At 39.9% G+C, this 24,658-nt stretch overlaps 1 protein-coding gene across 1 annotated transcript; it reads left to right on the forward strand.

Annotated features, from left to right (window-relative positions):
* Positions 1-121: 121 nt before the first annotated feature.
* Positions 122-24,260, forward strand: TMEM87A (transmembrane protein 87A; the record flags this gene model as incomplete). Its single annotated transcript, XM_082000916.1, has 20 exons — positions 122-259; positions 1,351-1,408; positions 5,227-5,324; positions 6,158-6,271; positions 7,934-7,987; positions 8,081-8,137; positions 10,884-11,043; positions 11,778-11,839; positions 13,684-13,867; positions 14,721-14,820; positions 15,580-15,673; positions 16,318-16,389; positions 18,013-18,121; positions 19,134-19,192; positions 19,455-19,558; positions 19,920-19,993; positions 21,286-21,347; positions 22,538-22,593; positions 23,845-23,875; positions 24,219-24,260. The coding sequence occupies 20 exons, from the start codon at positions 122-124 to the stop codon at positions 24,258-24,260; spliced, it is 1,728 nt and encodes a 575-aa protein (XP_081857042.1).
* Positions 24,261-24,658: the final 398 nt, after the last annotated feature.

Here is a 24,658-nt window from a genome sequence, read left to right on the forward strand (position 1 = left end):
CGGACCCAGCCGGGGAGCGGCTCCGCCCCCCGCGCCGCTCCTGCCGGCCCACGGCAGCCGCGCCCCCCCGCGGGGAGCGGAAGAGGCGCGGCCAGCACGGCGGCGGCCTCCGTGCAGCGGGATGGCGGCGGCGCCGCGTTCCGGGGGGTGGAGGCGGCGGCGGCCTGAGGCCGTCCTGCTGCGGCTGCTGGCGCTGCTGCTGCTGGCGGGCGCGGCGGGTGCCGGGCAGCGTTCCAAATGGCGGCTCCCGGTGCTAATGGTGAGTGTGGGGAGGGCGGCCGGAGCGCCGCGCTGGGGGCTCTCGGCGCCGCAGCCGCCGGGCCAGCTGGCTGTGGCGGCGGTCGGAGCGTACGTGTGCGTGGCGGGAGGCCGCTGCTGCTCTGCTTGTTCTCTTTGGCGCGGAGGAACGCCGCGGGGGTCTGCGGGAGGGCTGCAGCCTCTTCCGCCTGCTGTTCTGCGGTCCGGCCGGGGTCGTCCCCGCCCGGGCCGCTCCTGTGTGGGGCCTGACCGCACCCGGGGCTGGTGCGGGGGCGCGGGTCCGCGGCGCGCCTTCTGCCCCGCTGCCGGGGCCCTCTGCCAGACTTGAGCCTCTTTTGGCGGGTCGGCAGTGGCCACAGGAGGGAGAAGTCTTCTGTGGGAAATAGTCTCGGTGGGCGGCGGGGGGAGCGTGGCCTCTGTGAGGTCTGTGGGGAGGGAGGCTGCCTCCCTGGCTGGGGCCTGGCCTCGGTAGGGCCTGAGCGGGGAGAGGGCGCCCCGTGCCCCCCGGGCGGCTGGGCTTGGTGGCCCCCACCGTCAGGCTGCTCTGGGGCCTGGCGTGGGGAAAGCTGGTTCCATGAAACGCTGAACCGAGAGAGCTGTGGGTCTCTGGGAAGGTGAAGGGATTTCCAGCACTTCTGTTACACCCTGCGTGTTTGAAGTTGTGTGGAAAAATGCTATTTTGCCTCACATTAAACTTGCCTTTACCTGGCTGTGGAAGGGAGTAATGTACATTTTTTTGTGAGGCTTTTGAGCTTCAGGAACAAAATAAAATGATCATGGTGAACACCTGTTGATTCTTAAAACGATTTTTTTTGTTGGGTAGTCTAGACCTTCTCATCAGCAAGAAAATAGCAATGAAATTGATTCAGTTTTGCAAAACAGAACGAAAAGCCCCAAGCCTCTCAAGCCATCTGTAGGAGTAGGTTGAAGGGGTGGTGAAGCGTGACTGGAAAATCCAGTAAGGCTGGCTTCTGATTTGGCATTTGCTTTTGTTGCTGTATTGACTTAAAACTCTGAGTGGAAGATGATGTTTGCTTAAGCTCAGTGACATTAAGCCCGCTAATATCTTTTCTGTTTTTTGTGCCTGTGCAGGGAAAGAAGTTTAACTTTGGGAAGATTCTCTTCAGCAACACCACCATTTTCCTGAGATGTAAGTGGTTACAAGGGATTAACCTGCTCTCTCCGCTCTTCGACACATACCCCACCCCCCCATTTTAACGTTTGGGACTCAAAGCACAGTGAAGTATTTAACTGTGCTGGTTGCGGTGACAGCTGATGTAGCACTGGATGAAAGCCATAGCTCTGATATGGTTGGGTGTGTTAACAACCTTGAAGCTTCCCAGCTGTGATCTGTTTAGGCTGTAGCAGAAATGAATGGTTCTGTTCAGGCCCTCTGTGGATGGGGCAAGATGGGAGCATCAGTTCATTTCAGATAGTGAATAATCAGGTGTGGGATGTGCCGAGTCCTACTGTGAGGTGTGCTTTCCCTATTTCAGATATGCTAAATTCCTCCAGCTGGCAGATCTGGTGCTGCCTGGGATGGGCTATTTGTATTGCCAGGTGACTGTTGCCAGTGTGCCAGTGGTTTCTGAGGCCCTGTTCCTTTTTAGCTGGATGCTTCTGGGAGTAGGAAGGGGACGTTGTTGCACACTGTGGCAGAGCTCTCTTGAGAGCTGTCTTCTCCTGATCGCAGTGCGTGAGTGCACTACAGAGCAAACAAGTTTGCAGCTTCCCTGTTTGTTCTTTCTGTTTATTGCTCTTTGCTGATCTGGCTGGGACTATGCGTTATGTAGGTTACTGCCCAAAGGAGAGTTTCTGTAAAATACCCTCTTATCTGTGAACATGAGGACAGCATTTAGATGGCACTTAGGTGATGTAGGTGACTTGTGGAAGTGACTAGCTGATTTAGAAAAACTTGAAATCTTTCCCATGCGCTTTGAGCACTTTAAAGGGTTGTTTGCACTAGTTCTTACCATGGGGGGAAGCTGCTTCATCTCCAGCTGTGAATTGGGTAGTTATAGAGTTAGAGTGCCTGTGAGTGCCTTTCTGCACTTGTGTCAAATGAGGAAATAAAAGTCACTCTAGAGACAATTAGTGGGATCTATGCCTTTGTCACTTCAAGACTTAGTTGCTGCAGTGGTTGCACTCTTAGCTGAAAAAATTAAGGTATGAGGATTAGCTGATGCTTCTCGATGAAACTGCATATTGCTGTGCTCTATGTTTAGTACTTACTGATTTTTCAGGTATAATTTCAGATGCCTGCCTTTCTTGGGAAACTTTCAAAGTGAGTTTGTTGAAGGGCCTCCATTAATCCCACATGAATCTGAAATAGGAGGCTAGTATTAAAGTGGGTATTAGTGAAGGTCCATCTTGTCAGCATTAAGGTTTTCCCACTTGTCAAGTATAGCTCAAATCCTGAGTTTTGTGGCTTGCATCAAGACAATTGCCAAGTGTGCGGCTGCAGGATCAAAATGTGTAAATCTGATGCTTGGGGAAAGGAGGGCGGGGTTTGAAAGGGCTTTTGGAGCTTTGGTAGGTGTTAGGCTTTCTTGTCTAAAGTTTAGTAGAAATAGTGTACTTTTCCTAAGGTGGCATCTAAGATGTGGGTCCCTGCAGTGAAGTGTATGGTAAGTCTAATCGTGAGGTATACAGCTGAAGCACGGAGAAAATAAAATTTTTTTGTTACGAGACAGGTTTGTGGCAGATATGGCAGTAAGAATTTGATCTCCTGGCTCCTGATGTGGACTTAAACTATACTGTGCTGTTAGCCTTTGAACAAGCATTAAGCCTTAAAATTCTTTAGTGAAGATAGCTGTTTTACATACCAGTGTGATGGAAAGATTTACATGAATTTAGATAATGAATCACTGAAAGAGGAAGGAACAAAGGCTAGGAACTTAATTTCAGTTTCTCAGCCTAGATGATGCTTAAACTGCATCTGATACTGGGAAGCTTCAACTTCACATATCGTTTCTTTTCTGCCTGTGTCTGTGTGGAAACTGGCCTCTCTTCTTTTGTTGTCTGTCTGTTGCCTCCTCTGTCTGCTCTGTGGTGTTTGTGTGGACAATAGGACCCTTCTTGTCAAACATGAGTGCTCATGGGTTGTTCATGTTTTTGATGAGCACTTGCATCTCCTCCACCGTCTCCTTTTTCTTTCCCCTTCTTGATTTTTGATTTATTGTTATGTGTGTGTGTGGTGTGTGTATTGGTGTCTGATGCTTTCTGCTTCTGACTGGGAAGACTGCCACTGGTGTTTAGTATTGTCAATAATGAATTTATTTTTATCTACTACTTTGCTTAAGCGCTATTCTAAAAGGCATCTGGTTTCCTGTCTAGGGTCATGGTAGAAATCCTGCTCTCTGTAAATGAATACAAAGGCTGCATTTGAGCTGAATGTTGCTGGTTTTGTTTGAAGGCTAAGGAACTTAGATTTCCATGTTGCTGAATCAATAAATGCCGTGGATGCTTTTTGTATCTTTTAGAGTACTTCCTTTTCAAGGTTTCTGTAATTTTGATGTTTGCAGATATTGGCAGATTGTTCTAGTCATGGCCTGTTTTACCTTTAGTTGGTGTTACTGCTGAACATAGAGTTTCAACAGTCTTATTTTTAATGGGTAAAAAGGTATTTAAAAGATATTTTTGAATCACTCCTCTTTTTTGGTAGCACTTTTTTGAGAGGTTCCTCAGAAGAGCCTTTGTTTTCTAAGAATTTGCCATCTACCCATGTCACTGCAGTGCTTGTGCTGCCTCTTAGTTTCTTTGTTGTGCCTTCTGCAACATCTAGGGCTACGTGGAGAATGTATGCCTTGTTTTCATGCTTACCAGAAGGCGTCGTAAGGAAACTCTTATTTTTCAGTGATTGCATTCCAATCTTTCTTTTTTTTTAAATCCTTGGTATTAGACACCCAGTTGCTGAGTTTTTAGCTCTATATATACTTGCTTCAGTAGTCATGTGCTTTAAAGTGGCATTAGTCAGGTAAGACTTCATGGCAGGGTCTTTTGTATAATTGCATTTTTTACCTGCAGTGGTCAATATGAAAACATTCATTAAAAGCTCTGTACATTTAACAAGTTTGTGGGTGTCTAGTCTGAGATGAATGTTGCCTGTGAAGGTGTGGGAATTTCTTGGTCTTAGAAATATGCTGTCAACTCCGAAGACTTTTGCCATCTGTTGACTGACAAAACCCAAACATAATAATCTAAATGACTCTTCCAAGACTCAATGCTCATTTTGTTTATGGGTGAAGCTTACCTTCTTAATGTCAAATTCTTTCATCAGGCTTTAGTTTCAGAATGAGATTTGAAACACAGAAATTGCACAATCTTTCCTGAGTGTGGGGGAGGGAGAAGACTTGTGTTTCACTATTCATGCATGTTTTTCTACAATAAGTCAAAGTGGAAAGTTGTCTTATTACTGTTTTAGGTAGCATTGCAGCTTTGACAGAATGAACTAATGTACAGATGGCTTGTTTGTCTTTTGGGAGTGGGGGGATGGTGGCTGTTGACTTGCAAAAATCTTACCTTTTTATTTATTTTCTTGGTGATGGTATTGGTATATTTAAATGCAAAGTGCAAATTGCCCTGTTCCTAGCTCTCTCTACCTGCAATGTATCCCACATACCTTGGAAAGGAAACCCCTTTTGTGTATTGTAATCATTGAGAGTCACTGCTGTTCTCTTGTTTGGTATTTGCAGTTGCTGAAATATCCCTGATTGTCTTGAGAATGAAAACTTTCCAAATAATCTTCAGCTCTTTCATTTTGTAACATGATAATGGAATTCTATTTTCCACATGCTTCTTTCTTTCACTGAACAGTAATGGATTACTTGAGGAAAGTGTTTTTCTATTGTTTTGCTTCCAGTTTCATGTTTAAAATAAATATAATTATGGTAGTTTGGCACAGAATGGGAGGAGAAGTGTGGTGGGTAGAGGGTGTCTTACATGTTTTACCTGTTTGGTTTTTTTTAGTTGAAGGGGATGAAAAAGCTTGTGATCCCTCCCAAAGTTACAATGTTACTTGGTACTTAAGATATTCTGACTGCTACAATGAAGTCTTCAACTTTGGGGTAAGTATTGTGTGGGAAAACAGGGGTTATGATATTTATGGGTCTGGGGGTGATGGGATTGGAGATGCCTCACTTGCATCCTCATTGCTCTCTGAGCCTAAAAGACACACTCTTCCATTGGAAGATAACACATTTCTGGATCATTGGGAATGGAGTGGAAGGGAATTGATTCCACCTTGCTGGAATTACTGACTTTTATGAGTTTTGGGTAAGAAGGAAGTGTTTGTCAGAATTCTAAACGCAGAAACTTAAAGTGGTGCTTCGACTCTAAACTGAGGTGTGTGAGCTCATGGTAGATGAAAATATTATTTACAACAATGCTTAATAACAGCAAATAGAAAAACTTGAATATTTTCATGTTTAGTCTAAATTCTCTTTATGGATGCACATTGCAAGTATCGGTGATTTATATAAAATGTATAGTGTTTCTATCAAATGTGGTAGACACAACTGTGGCTTATCCTCTGTAACACCTTTTCCATGTTTAATTAAAATATTAGTTATGACAGTTGTAACTACTAACCTAACACAGTACTGAGATCTTTAATCCTTAACATAATAATGTAGAGTTTGTTTGTGTAGACTGAAGGTTTATGCTGGCTGCTGCATCTCCACTGCAGGAATAAATACTGGGTGGGTTTTTTTTGTAGGTGGTTGTTTTTTTTGAGGAAGAATAGTTGTGTGTGGTCTTGATGGCCTTTATACTATTAAATTCTGTTCAAGAGTGTGTGCAGAGGGAAGTTATGGTGCTTTCCAGGTCTTGCATCTGCGTACTGAGATAAACCATTTGATACACTGGATGCTAAACCTAAGTTCTGTTCTGTGTTTGGCAGGATGAACAGGCAGACTACTATTTTGGGGCTACATCTGAAGAGCATCCGGGTTGGTCAGGATACTATGCCACAGCTTCCCTCTTTCCCAATTGCTCTGAGCTCTTCAGGCCGCAGGTATGGGTGGAAACTTCAGTTTGCTCTGTTCTCTCATACAATATGCAGAGAAGGTGGTAGTTCCTGTTAGGTGTGTTAGCATTCTATGTAAGTATCACTGTAGGTTGGGAGGTAATTGTTTTTATCTGTTTGACAACCAAACTGCAGTGAAGATTTCTTAATTTTGCTTTACTTCTGTCTTGCTATTCAACTTCTGGCCCACCATGGGCGGGCAGGGAGGAAGCCACTGTGAAGTTCAGTGCTTCTTTCTGTGGTTCTGTGTTCTGAATTTGTTTCACTTACAGAAAGCTACTGCTAGTTGAGTAGAAATGTGAATCTCTGGCAGCAGAGTGAAGCTCCCACTAAATTTGGGTAAAGGACTTGCATTTTTTTGCTCAAATAATGTTCATTTATAATAATGGAAATGAAAGTGTATTGAGAAATGGGTTACCTAAGCACTGACAGCAGGTTAAAAATGAAAAATAAGTAGTGCTAAAATGTGTTTGAAACAAATGAAATGGAAGAGAGAAGACAATGCAAAACAGCATGGGGAAGTAAGGTGCAAACATTGGCTCTACACCAGCTGTATATCACCAGATGAAGCTGTGCAAATCATACTGATGACAATATCAATATAACACACTGTCTGTCTTTAATGGTGTGCTTAAGAATTCAAGGCAAGTTGTGCAGTGTTGCACCTGTATTCAGCCATTTCCGATTTAGACAAAGGGTTGTGGGTAGAGAATACTGGGAAATGTCTCATAACGATTGAACCTAGTGTTGTGGTTTTTTGTTTGTTGCTTCTTTCGTAAGAAAAAAAGACATGCCTAAGGTGATTTGAAAAAGGTTTTTAATAACTGTTTGCATGTCTCTAATTCCTTTGATATGCAAAGGTGGCTTGAAAGGTTTTTTTAAAAACAATCTGTATGCTGCCTGCCTTTTATGTTTAATAATATGAGAAATGTCAGTTCTACTTTTACATGGTTTTGTAGAAGAGATCTTGTGGGCTTAGCTGTGTAGTGGGAACTCTGTCATCTTAACTGAATGTTCAGTTTGGTGAAACTGGGCTTTTAAAAGCCTTCAGATGATTTTTTTCCTCCAATGCCTCTGAGAAGTCTACTGAAATTTTAACAAAACATATTCCTGTCTGATACTAATTTCTGAAGTTTCACAGAAATTTCTCCTTTTGATTGTTCAGCTTTTTTCTTGTGGTATAGCAGTTTCACTAGATTTCAAGTTGCCATAGTTGGGGAGAGTTGGCAAAATCTGGATCTCTAATAGGCACCCACTCATATAGGGACCTTTTTTGCTTAGACTAAGGCAGAAATCTCCAAATTCTGCTTCTGTCTGTGTAGACTTCGTCTACTAATGGGGATAGCAAACAGATTCATGGTTGGAAAATAAAATTAAATTCACTACTGTAATGTCTGTGGGTCCAGTTCTAAAAATAGACACCTGTTGTCTCGGAGCGGGTGGAGCAACTCTCGAATGACAAAATACTGATCGAAATATTCAGGACTGCCTCCACAAATGGACAGTTGTCTGATTTAGGAAAACGAAAACTCTCTAATACAGCTGTTCAGAAAAATCCTTCCTTGTAATCAAGTTTACTGGAAGCTGTTCTAGTAATGTCGTGTTAATACAAAGTGCCTATAAATGCTGTACCTTTCTTCTGTCTTGCAGATTTTCTATAAGGAATTTGTTCATCCAGAGCCTCTCTCACCTGAGAAACAAGAGGTAAATTTTTTTTTTCCTTCTAATGAGTGAGTCTAGGCATGGAAGAGATAGTTTTGGCATATTGTTTTATCCATTTTTTTATTTTTCTTTAAGGGCTTAAAAGATAAGAAGGAGAGTGGAGGCAATCACACAATGGTGGCAGATAAAACTGTATGTATATTGAATTTAAACATGGCTTGGAAGCCAGCAGTCTTAATTTGTTTTTTTTTTAAATTTATGTTTCTTTTTATAAGAAATCACTGGTAGCATTTACAGGGATGGGACAATTCTCTTTTTTTGACACCTGGATTTTTTTATGTAGCTTGAAACTAGGTAGCACTGTGTGGAAAAACAGAAAACAGAGTAACAGAAACAGGGTAACTGCTTCTTCTATATGTGAAATATAGTACTCATACCATTCAAGTTGATGGTATAAATTAAAAAAAGTTCATAGTAATTTAAAGTAATCATTGATATGATCTGTTTTAAGTGGTGACAAATAATTAGAACATTTGGTTTTATCTAACTAGTTAGTCTTTTTAAACATTGCACCTAACAAGTTGAGTGATTACTTTTGATTTTCACATCTGTTAGTATTTTTATTATAATGTTCAAGCCATAACCAGGGACGATTGTCAAAATAACTTCACATTGAATGCCCTGGGGCATTACCAATAAAGGAAATGTACTTAACTCTCTGTGTACTTACAGGGCCATTTACTTTACAGCTGAAAAATAAATAGCCCTGTGTGCAATTGTGAAATAAGGACTCAATGCAGCAAGAGGTGGAGGTATTTTAAAGGAAAAATTGGTGTATAAAAAAATATATCCATTTTCTATTAAGTTTACCATGTTTTTAACTAAGTCTCTTACTTGCAGTCAATAGCAACATAAACTTTTTTTTTAATACATATAACTATGTTGGCTTTAGGTCTTTAAGTCAGGAGGTTTCTTAAAAGAAATGCATGCTCTTAATACTGAAATTCTCTTGGAGAGGCCGTTATAAAAAAAGTCTTTGTGATAGTTCTGCAGTGGTCATATGAGTGACACACGTGTATATAGTCTTAGTTTTAACCTTAAAGCTCTTGGTAATATTGCAGTTTCTAAGATGGCTAGAACTTCTTCAGTTATGGAATTAAGTTTTGTATGCTGGAACTCAAAAAAATCTGATTTTTTTTTTTTAATGGTGCAAATATTTATCTGGGCAAGCTTGCTCTGTTAGTTCATTGGCAGGGTTTGAGTCTTGTAAGTATGAACACTGTTGAGGGGCAGTTGTAGTTTCCACAGGAAATGACTACTATGGAAATTTTTTACTTCTCAGCTACCTTTTCTATCTTACACTGTAAAATTCAAACCTCACCAGGGAGTTGAGTTATATGTAGCTGTGCTGTTGCCAAACAATTGATTTCAGGAGGAAAGAAGTATCTCTGTGATGGTCAGTCTTGGTTTCGGCTGGGATAGATTTGATTTTCTTCCTAATAGCTGGTATAGTGCTGTGTTTTGGACTTAGTGTGAGAATAATGTTGATAACACACTGATGTTTTTAGTTGTGGCGAAGTAGTTGTAGTGCTTATACTAAGTCAAGGACTTTTCCGCTTCCCGTGCTCTGCCAGCGAGGAGGCGTACAAGAAGCTGGGAGAGGACACAGCCAGGACAGCAGACCCAGGCTGGCCAAAAGGGTATTTCCCACCATATAATGTCGTGCTCAGCACAAAAAGCTGTAGTTGGGCAGGGGGTGGCAATTGCTGCTCGGGGACCCGCTATCAGCAGTGAGCAATTGTTGCATTGTGCGTCACTTGTTTGTGCATTGCTAGATTTTTGCGTATTCCTTTATTATTTTTTTCCCTCCTCCTTTGCTTCCTCTTAAAATGTTTTTATCTCAACCCATGAGGTTTTTTTCTGATTATTCTCTTCCCCATCCCACCAGGGGGTGGGGAGGTGAGCAAGTGGCTGTGTGGTGCTTAGTTGCTGGTTGGGGCTAAACCACGACATGGTCCTAGTGTTTCTAGACTGAAAACAAGGAATAGGATGCTTTGCTGAATTCTCTGTAGCTTTTGCAGTATCTTTGACATGACTCGTGCAGTAAGTGAGTATTAAATTTGCAAATAAGCCTTGATCACCTCCCAGATCTTTGAGGAGTCTTCTGGATTCAAACAACAAAATTTTAAGTATTATGTCTGTCGTGGTTTAGCCCCAGCCAGCAACTACGCACCACGCAGCCGCTCGCTCACTCCCCCACGGTGGCACGGGGGAGAGAATTGGAAGAGTAAAAGTGAGGAAACTCATGGTTTGAGATAAAGACAGTTTAATAAATAAAGCAAAAGCCGCGCACGCAAGCAAAGCAAAACAAGGAATTTGTTCACCACTCCCCATGGGCAGGCAGGTGTTCAGCCATCTCCAGGGAAGCAGGGCTCCGTCACGCGTAATGGTTTCTTGGGAAGACAGACGCCATAACTCCGAACGTCCCTCCACCCCTTCCTTCTTCTTTGTCCCAGCTTTATATACCGAGCATGACGTTATATGGTATGGAATATCTCTTTGGCCAGCCTGGGTCAGCTGTCCCGGCTGTGTCCCCTCCCAGCTTCCCGTGCACCCCCAGCCTGCTCGCTGCAGGCCAGCATGAGAAGCTGGACTGTCCTTGAGTACTTAGCAACAACTCAAAACATCAGCACCTTATCAACATTTTCTCATCCCAAATCCAAAACATAGCCTCACGCTAGCTTCTATGAAGAAAATTAACTCTACCCTGGCTGAAACCAGGACAATGTCTAATGAATAGATTTAAAATTTTTAGGTCTGGGAAGAGATGAGCTTTATTATTACATGGAAGATATCACCCATGTATGGTGAGTCTACTTCTGTCTTTTTTATGTCTTCTTGACTATGCATTGTTTACCTGTAGAAATTTTATTTTCAGGCAATGAATGCCATTATCAAAACTTGGCGAGATGGGCCGTATATATTTATTGTGCAAATTGGAGTTACAGCTGCAAAGGATTCTACTACCAAAGTTAAAAAAGCAGAGAAAACAACACAGAAAACAACACCTTCCTCAAATCAAAATAAGCCCTTTACAAGTAAGAAAGCTGTTTATACAGTAAGCTAAAAATATAGTGCCATTTTTTTATGTATCCCAATGTGAGTGTATTCTAAGGTGCTTTTGCTATATACTGTATGGTTCATTTTCATAAGACATTATCTTTCACTTCACATAGATATAAGTAATGCCTACTACAACTCTTTCTTAAAATAAGAAAATAAGTGATTGTTAGTGTCTTAAAGATCCTAAGGCTGTTGGTCTGTCAGTTTAATGATGGAAGTAAAGAAGAATCCCAGGCAGTTCAATTTTGAGTCTTGGTGTTGTGTTTCAAAGACATACAGACCAATGTAGTGATTTATATTAATAGACTCAAATCATGTAGAATACAACGATCATAATTGTCACCTTGAATTACATTATAGTATATCTAACAGTGCATTGATAACCTATTCAAACTTTAGAGAAGTTTGAAAATCCCCTGAAAAAGCTGTCTTCTGTGTGTTTCTGAACTTTCCTGTTACACATGAATATCCAGCACAAATTACTTTAAGTACTGCCATGAGCTACTTGGCAATGGAGCATGTAATTTTAATTGCATGCTTTTAGCTGAGCGAGTCTTAAGTTTTTTTGATTAAAGTGCAAGTTAGATTTAAAAAACTATGTGAAGATTTGGAATTTCGTTACGCTTGAGTAAAAGTCAGTTAAGTACTTTATCCTGGTTTCCTCTTTTTGGTTCTTGTTCAATTTGGTTATTGAATTGTCTTTTGACAGTGACGGTAGAACTGAAGGGGCCGTATGAGTATCTCTCACTTGCAGACTATCCTCTGATGATTGTGAGTAAAACAGCTTTTCTTTGACCTATAAAGTTGTCGGTTGATTTGAATCTCAATTAAATATTCTCCTTCCATACTTTAGGTAACATAAAGCCAGTGTTTCAGAAAAAATAATTTAGCACAGAGTGTTTTTGGTTTGGTGGTGGTGTTTGGTGTTGAGTAGGGGAAAACAGGCATAGATTTCAGATGTTTGCATGTGTTACTAATGTTGTCATTCTCTGGATTGTTTGACTTGATGTCTGTCAATTTGTAGTTGCAGAAGTTAACAGTAGCATTTGCTCTAAACTGAGCAATTTTACTGACGCTGCTTTTCTCTTTGGCTCATATCTTAGAAAATTTGCTTTTTTTACTGCTACCCTTTCATTTGGCACTGCTTTCTTTGTTCTTTTACACCTTAATCTTCCTTCCTCCACCGGCTGTCTTACACTCTATGAGGAGGTCCTTAATACTGCCTAACAGCGAAAGCATGACTGAACTGCAAAGAGCTAAATCCCCTTTTTATTCAAAGGAGTTGTTGACTTGGTTGCTAGTTGCCACTGTCCAGGAGGCTAAGAAAATAAAAGAACTTAAATATTTATGCAATGTAAACAGACTTTAGCTGGGGATTAGTAACATGTAAGGTCTCTAGCCTGACTGTACTGGGAAGAGTGGCCTGTAAATAGGAGAGTCTGACAGAAGTAAAAAGCCTCTATCAGTTCTACTGACACATATTCACTAGTGTGAATATCCCCAAGTGTCAGGTCCAGAAGAAGGTCTCTGTCTAAATGTTTCTGTGATGGAGCATCTGAACTACAACGTGAACTAGCATGCCTAGGTCCTTACCATTTGAACTGCATGGGTTAGTCAGACTTGAAAATCTGAGATCAGTAAGCTGTTCTCCTAAGGAAGGTGTTTTCAGTTTGTGAAAGCGTCAATGGCTTGTGCAGCTAACTTCAATGCTTGCTTGGTTTAAAAAAAAAACTTACCTTCTGCAAGTGGGGACTGCTTGATTATTACTGTCGTGTACTTTGGCTAAGTACTTCCTGCTATTCATTTAATGTCTTACTCTCTCCTTATCCCTCTTAAGTTTTCAAAAAGGACACTGAGATTAACTTGCTCTGGTATGGTGCTGTCATTTAGAATACTTACCACTGAGTAGCATTGTCAAGCTTATTGTTTGCTTTAGGAGATGTGTACCCTGAAAGTTCTTCTGAAGCAAGTAACACTGGACTGAAAAAAAAAATCGCAACATTATAATATTTAAATGAATATCTGGGTTTCTTTTTCAATTCCAGATTTTTGGCTGACCTTAAGCTTGGTCAAAAACTGACTTTGCTGGAAATTAACTTTTGAGAGAAGTTGTCAAATTATTTGAACAGAGGGATTACAACCATCAGTTGCTTATCTCTGTTCTGTGGAACGGTGTGTAAAGGTGACTTGTAAGCTTATTTGCAGAGTACTGTAAATGTACGATGAAGCTAGTAATAGAGTAGTATGTGAAGAAGGGGCAGAGTTTCTAGCCTGAGCTCTTATCTAAGTTTTTTAAGCTAGTAGCACTTGATATCTTCTGTAGAAAAATTGCCTCTGAGTAAATTGGCAGACTGCTCTTCATGAGACCAATTGCTCAGAAATTCAATTACTTTGATTCCCTGTGTTGGCAGTGAGAAATTAGACTGTCACTGTAAAAGAATCCAGAGAAGACAAATGAAGCAATATTTGTTTCTAGTCACTTTTGTATATAAAAACTTTAAAAGTTGCTATACTCGGGGAGAAAATAGACCTATTTTTACAGCTGTGGAATGGAAACAACGAAATGATTTCTCTGTGTCTAAGGTTCCTATTTCTTGCTTCTTTTTGTGTAATAGTTTTTCATGGTGATGTGTATTGTATACGTATTCTTTGGGGTTCTATGGCTTGCGTGGTCAGCCTGTTACTGGCGGGATCTCCTGAGAATCCAGTTCTGGATTGGTGCCGTTATCTTCCTGGGAATGCTGGAGAAAGCAGTTTTCTACGCAGAGTTCCAGAATATCCGCTACACAGGGGAATCTGGTAGGTAGCCATAGCAGCTTGCAGTCTAATTGATGGGGCATAGCACTAGCGGCTTATGCTAAATTGGGGTGACAGATGCATATTAAGTATATAATTACTTGAGGATTGTTTCAAACCAAAGAACAGGGAACAAGAGTTTCTGCATTTTTTTAATATATTGTAAATATGATGATCTGTGCTTTTCTAAAGATAAAATGCTATTGCTTTCTCTGACTCGTGAGTATAGTGTCCTGTAAAATGCTAGATTCTGGAGAGTATTCATGGTAGTCCTAGCTTGAAGTTTAAAATAGGACTTCCTAAGTGTGACTTGTAATTAATTTCTGACAATTGGTATTGGCCTTGGAAAGAGACTTTGAAACTCCTTGTTCAACATGACAGGATTGCAGATGACTTTTGGTATTCAGCCCATAGCCTGATAATCAATCTTAAGCAATTCTCTCCACACAAAACTTTGTGACTCTGGTTTTTAGTTTTTAGGATGGATGCTTACACATGAAACTCTGCAAGTAAAACTTCATTATGGCTTTGTTAATTGGCCACACCCATAGTATAGAGGGTTTTGTTGGTTGACTTGTTCGGAAGATCATCCAGGCTGATCTGATGGATAAACATTTTATGGATCATTTAGTCTCCACTTTCTTTGTATGTACAATTTCTCAGTAGCTTTTTTTATGTTAAGTGAGCTATTGTTTCTGAAAGCTTACTCCAGAGATAGGTAATAAAAAGATTATATGCTTTAATAGCCTACTTTCTAGAAATAATTGTCTGCTCTCATGCTGCAATTGCATGCAGTAGTTAATAAAACAGAAATTATATTTTAATAACCTAGCTTCCTTCTCTATGCTTTTGGTAGTTCAAGGAGCAGTAATACTAGCAGAACTGCTTTCAGCTGTGAAGCGCTCATTGGCTCGAACTCTGGTCATCATAGTCAGCCTGGGATATGGGATAGTCAAGTGAGTAATTCTGTTACATGTTTGCTGTGTTCTATTAAAAAGCTTTTCAGCATTGGTTTTGAATAACTTAAGGAAGTATTCATCTCCCTGTACTTTGGTACTTAAAAGGTAGGTGCTTTAGTTAAATGCTGTAAAGGTCTAGACTTCTTCACTAATCAACAGAGATGTGCAATTCCATATGATGATTACTCTTCTTCCCACCCCATTCCATGTACCACTGTTGGGTAGGTTTCTGAGTCACTGTTGAGATACTCCACTGACTGGAATGGGAGCTTTATATGCCTGCCTTCTGGGCATGGAGGAGCTTCTAGAAATGGGGGAGGTCAAGAATCACTGATAGGGGAGGGGATCTGCTTTAGGAGTCTTCTGCTGCCAAGATTGGTGCTCATCTGTCTGTCCCCAGCTGTATTCAATGGTAAAACAACATTCTGTGTTGTAGTGGAAGCTTCTAGCAAGTGTGGGTGTGCTGGGGGAACTGGTGAAGAAGGGGTGGGCTGAGACTTCTTGAAATGTTCATAAAAAACTAAACAGGTTAACTAGAAAACAGGACTGCTGTCAATCTCTTCCTTAGTCACATTATACCATAAGACAAAATTAATAGTAAGCTTTGAGTACCATAATAAAATCTGTGGATCCAGAAGTGACTTGTCACAAGGACCTTTTATTCACATGCTTCATGCTTTATGTTGGACTCATGTTGATGTGACTTCACTTTTTTTCCCCCCCACTTAATCTAAATTTCACTTTATTTTCCTGCAGGCCTCGCCTTGGAGTTACTCTTCACAAAGTAGTTATGGCTGGAGCCCTTTATCTATTATTTTCTGGCATGGAAGGTGTTCTTAGAGTCACAGGGGTCAGTAATAACTTCTTGAATTTTCCCATAGGCCACAGATACTACTGACTTTATTTACTTATAAGCTAAGGGAGAATCTGAGGGCTGTGCTGAAAGAAGGGAACAAAGATGATGAAGTGGTTAAACTCTGGAACTGTGGATATGGATTATTGACAGTTATTTTAAGTTTGATGTCTTTATCAGGATGTAATTCTGTATATTTTGAAATAAGTTTAATATTTTTCTGACTAGTCAGGTTTCAGAGACTGTGTCCTGCCTGGACCCTTGTGTCTAATAGTTCAGATTAGGTAGGGCTTGTTGCAGTCACAAATGTACAGCTTGGGTCACTGGTCCATGAGTCAAAAAAAACCAAACAAAAAAAACAACCCCAAAAATCCCCAACAAAACAAAACTCCCAAACAAAAAACAAACAAAAAACCCCAAACCCCAACCAACAAACCAAAAAAACCCACAACAAAACCAACACAGAACCCCCCCCCAAAGCACCATCACTCCAATTTTGGAGGGTGTACCTGGGGAAGTACATGTGAGTGGTGCTGCTGCTTGCTTCATTAAGTGCATCTCGGGATGTAGATTTCTGTTGTTCTGTTCTTGGTATTTTGGGGTAGGGTATTTAACATGTTATATATTTGGTACTTTTTCAGTTTTTCTATGACACTGTGGCTCTGATAGCAAACTTGGCCCTGTCCATGATTGATGCCTGTATTATTTTGTGGATATCCTTTCATAAACTGCAGAATGCTACAAGTTATTCACAGCTTATTATTTCTGTCTTATACTTAAAAGGAATAAAAGATTATTTGTTTGTTTCAGTTGGGACTTTGATAGTTTTTGATACACACACAAAGGTAATTTTTGCCACTTTCAGTCAAACTTGTGGTTGCCAGTGGAGCATTCAGTTCATCCATGAATGAAAGATGTAATTACTACATTTCTAACAAGCTGATTACTAGTTTTCTGTATTGGAAGTGGCCAGAGCACATTGTCGCAGCAATTGCCTCAGCAGAGGCTTCTCTTAACAGTGCTAGGTTGACTTAATCTGGAAAACTACTTGCTGGTGGAGAACTGAGAACTGACAACGTGGTATTGTCAGTTCCCCTCTGTGCATTGGGCCAAGCTCTTGGTTCAAGCCCTCTGCTTCTGTAGTAAAACTCAGAAGCATTGTGGTGGAGTATTTGTGGTTTCTCATCAAATAGCCTGACCCTTCTCCCTTCTTCTGTACCTTGTTTCCTTTTCAGTTTGTTCTTATTGGCTCTCTCTTTGTCTCCAGGCCCAGAATGATCTTGCCTCCTTGGCTTTTATTCCCCTGGCTTTCCTAGATACTGCCCTGTGCTGGTGGATATCCTTCACTATTTTACTTGGTGGGGTGTGTTTTCTTTCAGATTTGTTTTTTGGGAGTCTCTCTGGCTGACTACTTTTTAAAATCAGCTTCAAGTTTATGTTCTTTCTACTTCTGGCCAGTGCAAGGAAAACTAGGTAGCCAGTAGATATCTGTGTTAACTAGTCTCTATTCAGGAGCTGCTCTAAGTCTATCTGTTATCAGTCTCTGATTGTTGAAGTATGAAATTAATTTGTTCTACTGTAGCACTGTAACAATACCATAGTAGTAGCCTTTGGAAAACAGACTCAGTTTAGGTTTTGAGGAGAAGGTTTCTTGGCAACATCAAACCTAAAATTCTTTCTGTAAAATTTGAGCTCATCTTGAAGTAGTTAGGTGATAAAATGGGGCAGTGTTAACTTTTTGGTGTGTTGAGATATTACATCCGAACAACCATAATCTTGTGTGACTTCAGCAACTGCTGCAGATGCTGAACTCAAAACCATGTATAGAAAAATCCCTATAAAGTGTTTTTAGCAGAAGTCAATCACAAAACTCTATTTAAAATGTGAATAGCTTGCTGCCCAGCTATGACAACCCCAGTTCTCTCCTACCGTGATGTCTCTTAAGCACTTGTTTTGTCACTATGGAAATAAAACTGTAGGCAAAAGGGTGAAGACATGTGTATGCACTGTCTAATTGGATTTTAACTCACTTCTAGTTCAGACTTGATTTTCCATTTATCAGAAATACATCTGACACTTTTCTGCAGGAATGGGCTATAGTCCAAAATAAATACTTGGATACCATCTTTGAGTGACAACTAGGTTTAGATGACTAGATAACATGAAAGGGATGCATCCTGCTCCTTTGCCATAGGATGAACTTTTCTACTACTGAGTCTTATCTACCTTTTTAGAGGGCTAAGTGTGTGGGTGGGAGAGCTGTTATGATTAAGATATGTATCCTTCCAAGTCTGTGACCAGCTTGTCCATCAGAGGCTTTCCTTGACTTACCATACATATTCATCAGCTTAACTCAAACAATGAAACTGCTAAAACTTCGAAGGAATGTTGTGAAACTCTCTTTATATCGGCACTTCACCAACACACTCATCTTGGCAGTAGCAGGTAAGCAGAAAATTACACTAAGCAAATAAGAGCACTTGCCATTTCCATATATGGTTTGATCACTAAAGCAGATTTTTCAGTTTGACTTTTCTGTAAATGCAATCAAAGTACTTAGTATTTCTAATACTTGACCTGTTTCTAATAGTGGGTCTGTGTGTTGTCCAAGTGTTATGGTGGTACTTCAGAGGCAGTGGACCATTAGTCCTGATGTTAATAAGATCAGTAGCTCTGTGCAGCTCCTCTAACAGAGCACTTTTGTCCCTTTTAAAGCTATTGGGGGCAAAAGATTATTATCCTATGCTGTGAACTTCACAGAGGTAGTTTTGTTGCCAAAATCACAGTATCACTGTATACTATAGGATTTTTAATATGTCTGAAGACCAGATAGCTGAACACCAGAGTGATTCTTGGAAAAACAGTATTCTTAGTAGTGTAACATATGTTGCCTTCTGTATTCTTGAAGAATACAGATTCAGATTCTCTTTCCATTTTTCCATTCCTTTTAATCAACAGCTTTGATTAAATTCCTTGCAGCATCTGGTTCTTAGTCGTCATAGAACACCTTAGCGGAGGGAGGTCTCATCTTCTAAAACTGTGGTGAGAGCAGTTTGAGCATTGGAACTCTTACGGGTCAAGATCTGAATGCTTAGGCATTCTCAGGCAGATCAGATGGTTCATTTACTTCAGGGTAGGCTTTATTTGTCAACTGATAATGAAACCATGGTTTGGAGACTAGGTGGAAGTAATATAAGAATAGTGAATAGGGATGAGGAGTTTGGCCAAATACTTGATTTATGCCTTGTGTCTTTGAAGAACCAAGAACAAAATATACTGGTCTGTGCCTAAGCTGCCGTATAAGATCAGTGCAATAAATGAATCTCTTGTTTTCCAAAACTAATAAATTGGATTCTAAGAATTCACTATTTAGGTCTTTTGCCCTTTGTTTGGGAAACACAGTCCTGTTAAAATATGCTAATCCAAATATATTATTTTGTTTGTTTTAATCTTGCAGCATCTATTGTCTTTATCATCTGGACCACCATGAAGTTCAGGCTGGTGGACTGTCAGTCAGTGAGTTTATATTGAATGCTGTCTGCTATTGCTGCCTCTTGATAAGTTTACATTTGTCAGTGTAAGAGGTGAGATTGGGCATTGTGGAACAGATTTTTCTGTGGATTATGTATAGAGTAATATACCACATGCTAAAATTCTCACTGTTATGGGAAACAAGCCTCTTTGTCAGATGCCTATAGTTCACCCCTGGAAAGAGCTGAGGACATGAAGTCTCTTGCTTCACAACTTCTTCTATTTGTGCTGCTGTTTTCCTTGACAGGATTGGCAGGAGCTATGGGTGGATGATGCCATCTGGCGTTTATTGTTTTCCATGATCCTTTTTGTCATCATGATTCTGTGGAGACCATCTGCTAACAACCAAAGGTTCAGCTTTTCTTACCTCTTTCTAAAAATACTGGGATTTGTGAATGCTTATTTATCGAAAGAAGTACTGGTGGGTGATTTGTAGTTGCTGTATACTGATCCGTAAGGATACTAAGGGGTGGGACACGGACAGACTTGAAGAAAAGTAAGTGTAGGAAGTCACATAGATAAAACTTAGTCTGTTCCTGGGGGTCAACTTATGGAGAAAGAAGTGACTTAAACTTTTGATTATGTATTTTAGCATAGGTCTTAAACACTGAACTGCACAGAATAATCAAGTCATGTGAATGTTGGGGTGATGAATCTCTTGGGTGGCAAGAGATATTCTTCTAAGATAGCTTTCATTCTTTCCTTCCTAAAGGTTTGCTTTCTCACCACTGTCTGAAGAGGAGGATGATGATGAGCAGAAAGAGCCAATGTTAAAGGAAAGTTTTGGTAAGAGGAAAAACTTCTGTCCCCACCTAATTTCAGTGTTGAAGAGACGCTTATGTGGAGGGAGGTCTCTTGTCCTCTGGCAAAAAGTTCATTACTGCTGCAAAAGCAGAGTCAATGCCTCCCTGTTGCCATTGATTTATACAGTTTTAGAGGAAACATTGGCTTTGTTTAGTGTTTACATTGCATGTTTAATTCTGGGGTTTTTAGATGACACTGAACACACTGGTACTGTTGTGGTTGCTTTACTGTGTCCGCTGGACTTTGTTTGATCAAATATGTCAAATCATAGGTTTGGATCCAGTCATGATGATGGATATCCAAGGATCTCTCGGATGTTGTTGCTAGGCAGTGGTTTTGTTTGTAGTTCTCTCTTATAAATCCAGTTTAAGGATTTTCATTTATTATCTGTTCTCTGAACTCAGCAATCTAGGGATTGTCTGGTGTAAACATATAGATGAATATGTTTACATATTTATGAAATTACAGTTGAATGAGAGTCCTGCTTTATAACACTAGATTGCATCTTTCTCTCCACTCACTCCACTCCTACTATGAAACCTTCTCTCTTTCCTGCCTCCCATCTCCCTTCCTTCTATGTCTTTTGTCCTTGTAACACTATTGTTTATAAGTTGTGTAAAAAGTAGGGTGACATACGCACTGCCACTGTCTCTCCACAAATCAGTTCTGCTGGGATGTATCAGTACTGTTTCACTTGTTTAGGAGCTGAGGAGGAGTGTGTAATACTTTAAGTGCATTTGCCAAATCAGCTACACCTGGCTGCCGGGCTGGGAGATTCATGTTGCCTCTCAGCTCTTAGGTCAACCAAGTGGGGGGTCAGTAGGTAAAATAAATTCGGGGAGTTGCATATGTCTCAGAATGGTTGAGGTTGGAAGGGTCCTCTGGTGGTCATACTTTCCAAACACCCTGCTCAAGCAGGGTCACCTAAAACAGGTTGCCCAGGACCGTGTCTAGATGGCTCTTGAGTACAAGGATTCCACAGCCTCTCTGGGCAACTATGTCTCTTGAGTTCTATGCTATTTATGTCTGGCTTAAACAAAAGGACTAGAAATTGATATTTCACGGGTAAAATTGCAAAATTCAGGAAAACTAGGTACTCCATCTGTCAAGCCTTTCAAAGGGAAAACATCATCTTAATGAATACCTTGTCTGTTTTACTCTGTCTCTTTGGATTTGATTAAATATTCTGAATGAACACTCAACACCCTCACTTAGCAGTCTATGAACAATTATAGTTCAGTTATCCCAATCTTTTTTCCTTCTTTTGTCTTCAGAGGGAATGAAAATGAGAAGTACAAAGCAAGAACCAAATGGGAATGTAAAAGCAAACAAAGCCGTGAGTATGCCCTCCCTACCTCAAAAGATACAGATCCATCTCTCTTGTTTAGTTGCCACCCTGTAATAGCTTAGAAATATGCGAAGTGTTCAGCCTATAAATGTCAGTGGCTTTTGCTGGTTTGCTGCAGAGTGGGAGTGAATCAAAGCATCATATGTTTACAGTATTTGTGAAAAGAGTGTAAATACAGGTTTTTCAAATAATTTTCTGTAAGTGCAATGGAAGCTTTAGAATTCAGTCAGTTCTTTAGGAATGTTTGCACAATCCAGTATCGATAGAACTCTATTTTGATAGTGAATAATATATTATTTTAACAAGTTTGTCAGGCTGAGAGGGAGGCTGAGCCGTATTTTAAATAAATTAATGCTCTTCTGATTTTGAGATTTGTGATTCAGTACTCAAGTGGCGTGATGTGTATATTGTGTAGCTACCTAAATAGTTTGGGTGGAACATTTTTAATATATTTGCTTTTTTTTTCCCTGTGGCTTATAAGGAGAGGTGGTTTCACCTCTCCTTGAGCTCGGAGGTAGAAAATATGTCTCAGAATCTTTTCATGGAATTCATGCATAAATGTAAAAGTTGAAAGAACCTCTAAGAGTTAATGATAATAGCAGTAATTTTTTTGTTGTTAACATTGTTTTTCTCAAATGTTGGTTGCAACTGTATACTACTTACCTGAGGATAACACAAAAGTCAAACTTTTCTAGTTTGGGGATGGCAGGATCCAAAAGGGTCAATTCTCTAACTTCAAAACAAATGTGCTTGTGTTGTGAATTGAGAGTGTTTGTCAGATAGAAATGAGAAATCCTGACAATGCAGTTTAACTTACCTCTGCAAAATCCAGCTTGTGCTTTTTATAATAATTTTTCATATATAACATTTTCTACAGATAATGTTCTTCTGTGGGAGACTAAACTAGATTATGTCAATAACCAAAGTGTTCTGAGGGCCTGCTTTTCCTAGTCGCCATTAGACTATTAGAGAGTTGACAGTAAGTTATAGGTGCGGTTTTGTTTTTTTCTTTTTTCTTGGAATGTGTTTTCTGTAATCCAGAAATCAAATTGAATTTTTTTTAACTGACATTAGAAATACATTGTTTTTTGTCAAGTAGGCTGAGAAGAAAAGGCTTTTATGAGACAGCATTTTGCAAAAACTGACTTTTGTTTCCCATTTAATTTCTGTACTTGTAGCAGGAGGATGACTTGAAGTGGGTAGAGGAGAATGTTCCTTCATCAGTGACAGATGTGTGAGTATTTTTATAGTCACAATAAAAGCAAGTTCCTTGGACGCAGGAACACAAATACATTAGAATGGCTTATAACTTGTTTGCTGCCTTTCCATGAGCAGATACTGAGTTCAGCCTGGAAATTGGTCTCTGCCGCCTTAGCATGCTTCCAGTTGGCTTTATGTGGTCTGTCAGACTTACTATTCATGCCACTTAAACACATGCTGACTTAAGGAACACCATCTCAGACTGTGAAACCACAGACTGATTTCTTTGCACTTCACTGAAGTTTAAATAAATAAATAAATCCAGAAAACAAAGAACAAACCAACCTTCTCTTTCTGTTTAGAGCTCTGAAAAGTCCTTTCAGTATATTGTTGAATTTAAATAACTGAATAATGTCATTTAGTTCTCCACTTTATTTGGAATGTCTGAGTCATTTTTATGCTTCTGGCAATATAATCAGCTATGTAGGCAATCCACATCTATTCTGCTTTTAGTAACTTTTACATCCCAATAATGTCAGTGTCTAAATTTTTGATAGCAAAACAGAAGTTCGTAGATGAATTATGTTTGCAAATCTGAACAGGTAATTTTGGCAGAGGCTCAGGATTTAAGTACAAAACTCTTCTTGCAGTTAGTTAAGGGGAGAAACCAGGTGAAGCTTCAAGAGGATGAAAAAGTGCATTTTCTCAATTGAATTCGTTTTTCCCAGTTCTAGTACTTATTTTTTGCAGAACCTAGGATTCCTTAAGAAAACAAGGACTAGACTGGTGTAAGCTAGGAAATGGCACTTTGGGGTAGTCTGCAGGGTTCTCTGTCCTTGAAAGTATGTTGATTGGGGTTCTGAAGAGATCCTAATAGATAGATGGAAGCTCTATTGAAAAGGCTATGGTACCAGTGTAACTTGTAAAAGTGCGTCCCAGAAATCGAACAGTATGGTCCCATATTGTAAATGTCTTCAGTGTAGTTCAGCAGTGTTCCTATATAAATGAAGCAGCCTATTTCAATGCAGCTTGGAAATTGTTCAGTTGGTAATGAGAAACTTAGAAAAAAAGAATTTTAAAACTGAATGTCATTGAGGATACTCCTTGAGTTCTTACTCTTTTGTTTGTCTTTCTGATTTCTGTTTAATTGAAAGGTCTATTTTCATTATTGCTTTCCTGTGCCCTAAAAAGCTTAAGGTGAAACAAGATTGAAAATGCTTATCAATAATATGCTCTCAGTAGGTATTCTAATTCTCTTAACTATTTTTTTTTTTCTCCCCTGCAGTGCTCTTCCAGCTCTTCTGGATTCAGATGAGGTCAGTAAACCAATCTTCAGCTCAAATTAGTCTTCTGACATGCCAAAGGAGTCATGACTCAGCTGTTAAGGACGTGGCTTATTAGAACTGAATTCTCTGATCTTGCCACTGCAACAGTAAAATACTACAAGGGGGGGGAAGGATAGTGGGGACAACCATCATACAACTTAGAATGCAGATGTGTCTTCTAAAAAAAGTAGTATATCTGCTGTGTAAGTTGGACTTCTGACTTAAAATGCATATAGGTGTGCATTTGTTGTGAATGTGCAAAGCATACCACCTTATTTCTGAATAATGTAAACCTACTGGGGAAAATGACAACATTGGGCATTTTATTTTCCAGGAAAGAATGATTACACACTTTGAAAGGTCCAAAATGGAATGAAGGAGTAGCTTTTTGCTATTGGAAGTGGAGATGCCTCTTTTAAAGTTGCTTGGTGGAGCAAGTGCATCCTGCTGATTTGTTTCTTGGTCTCAGCCTTGGAAGTTTGATGCTTTATTGTCCTGAGGGCGTCTCACTGTGGAAGAAGTTCACAAGGACATTATAAACCTTTTGGAAATTTGAATTTACAAAGTTGCTGCAAGTTTGGATTTTTAAGCAATTTAAATGTGTACTATTCCAGCACCTTCTGTAACTTTTCAAATATTTAATCTGTGAAACTAAACTTCCTAATGTCTGCTTGAGGAGTTTATATTTCAATGTTACAATTGACACTTAGAGGTGAACTTGCCTGTACCTTTTTTGGGGGGAGGGTGGGGACAGCTAGAAATAAGCACTGAAGA

The sequence above is a fragment of the Phaethon aethereus genome, assembly GCF_964289735.1.
Source record: "Phaethon aethereus genome assembly, chromosome: 5".
Classification (NCBI taxonomy): Eukaryota; Metazoa; Chordata; class Aves; order Phaethontiformes; family Phaethontidae; genus Phaethon; species Phaethon aethereus.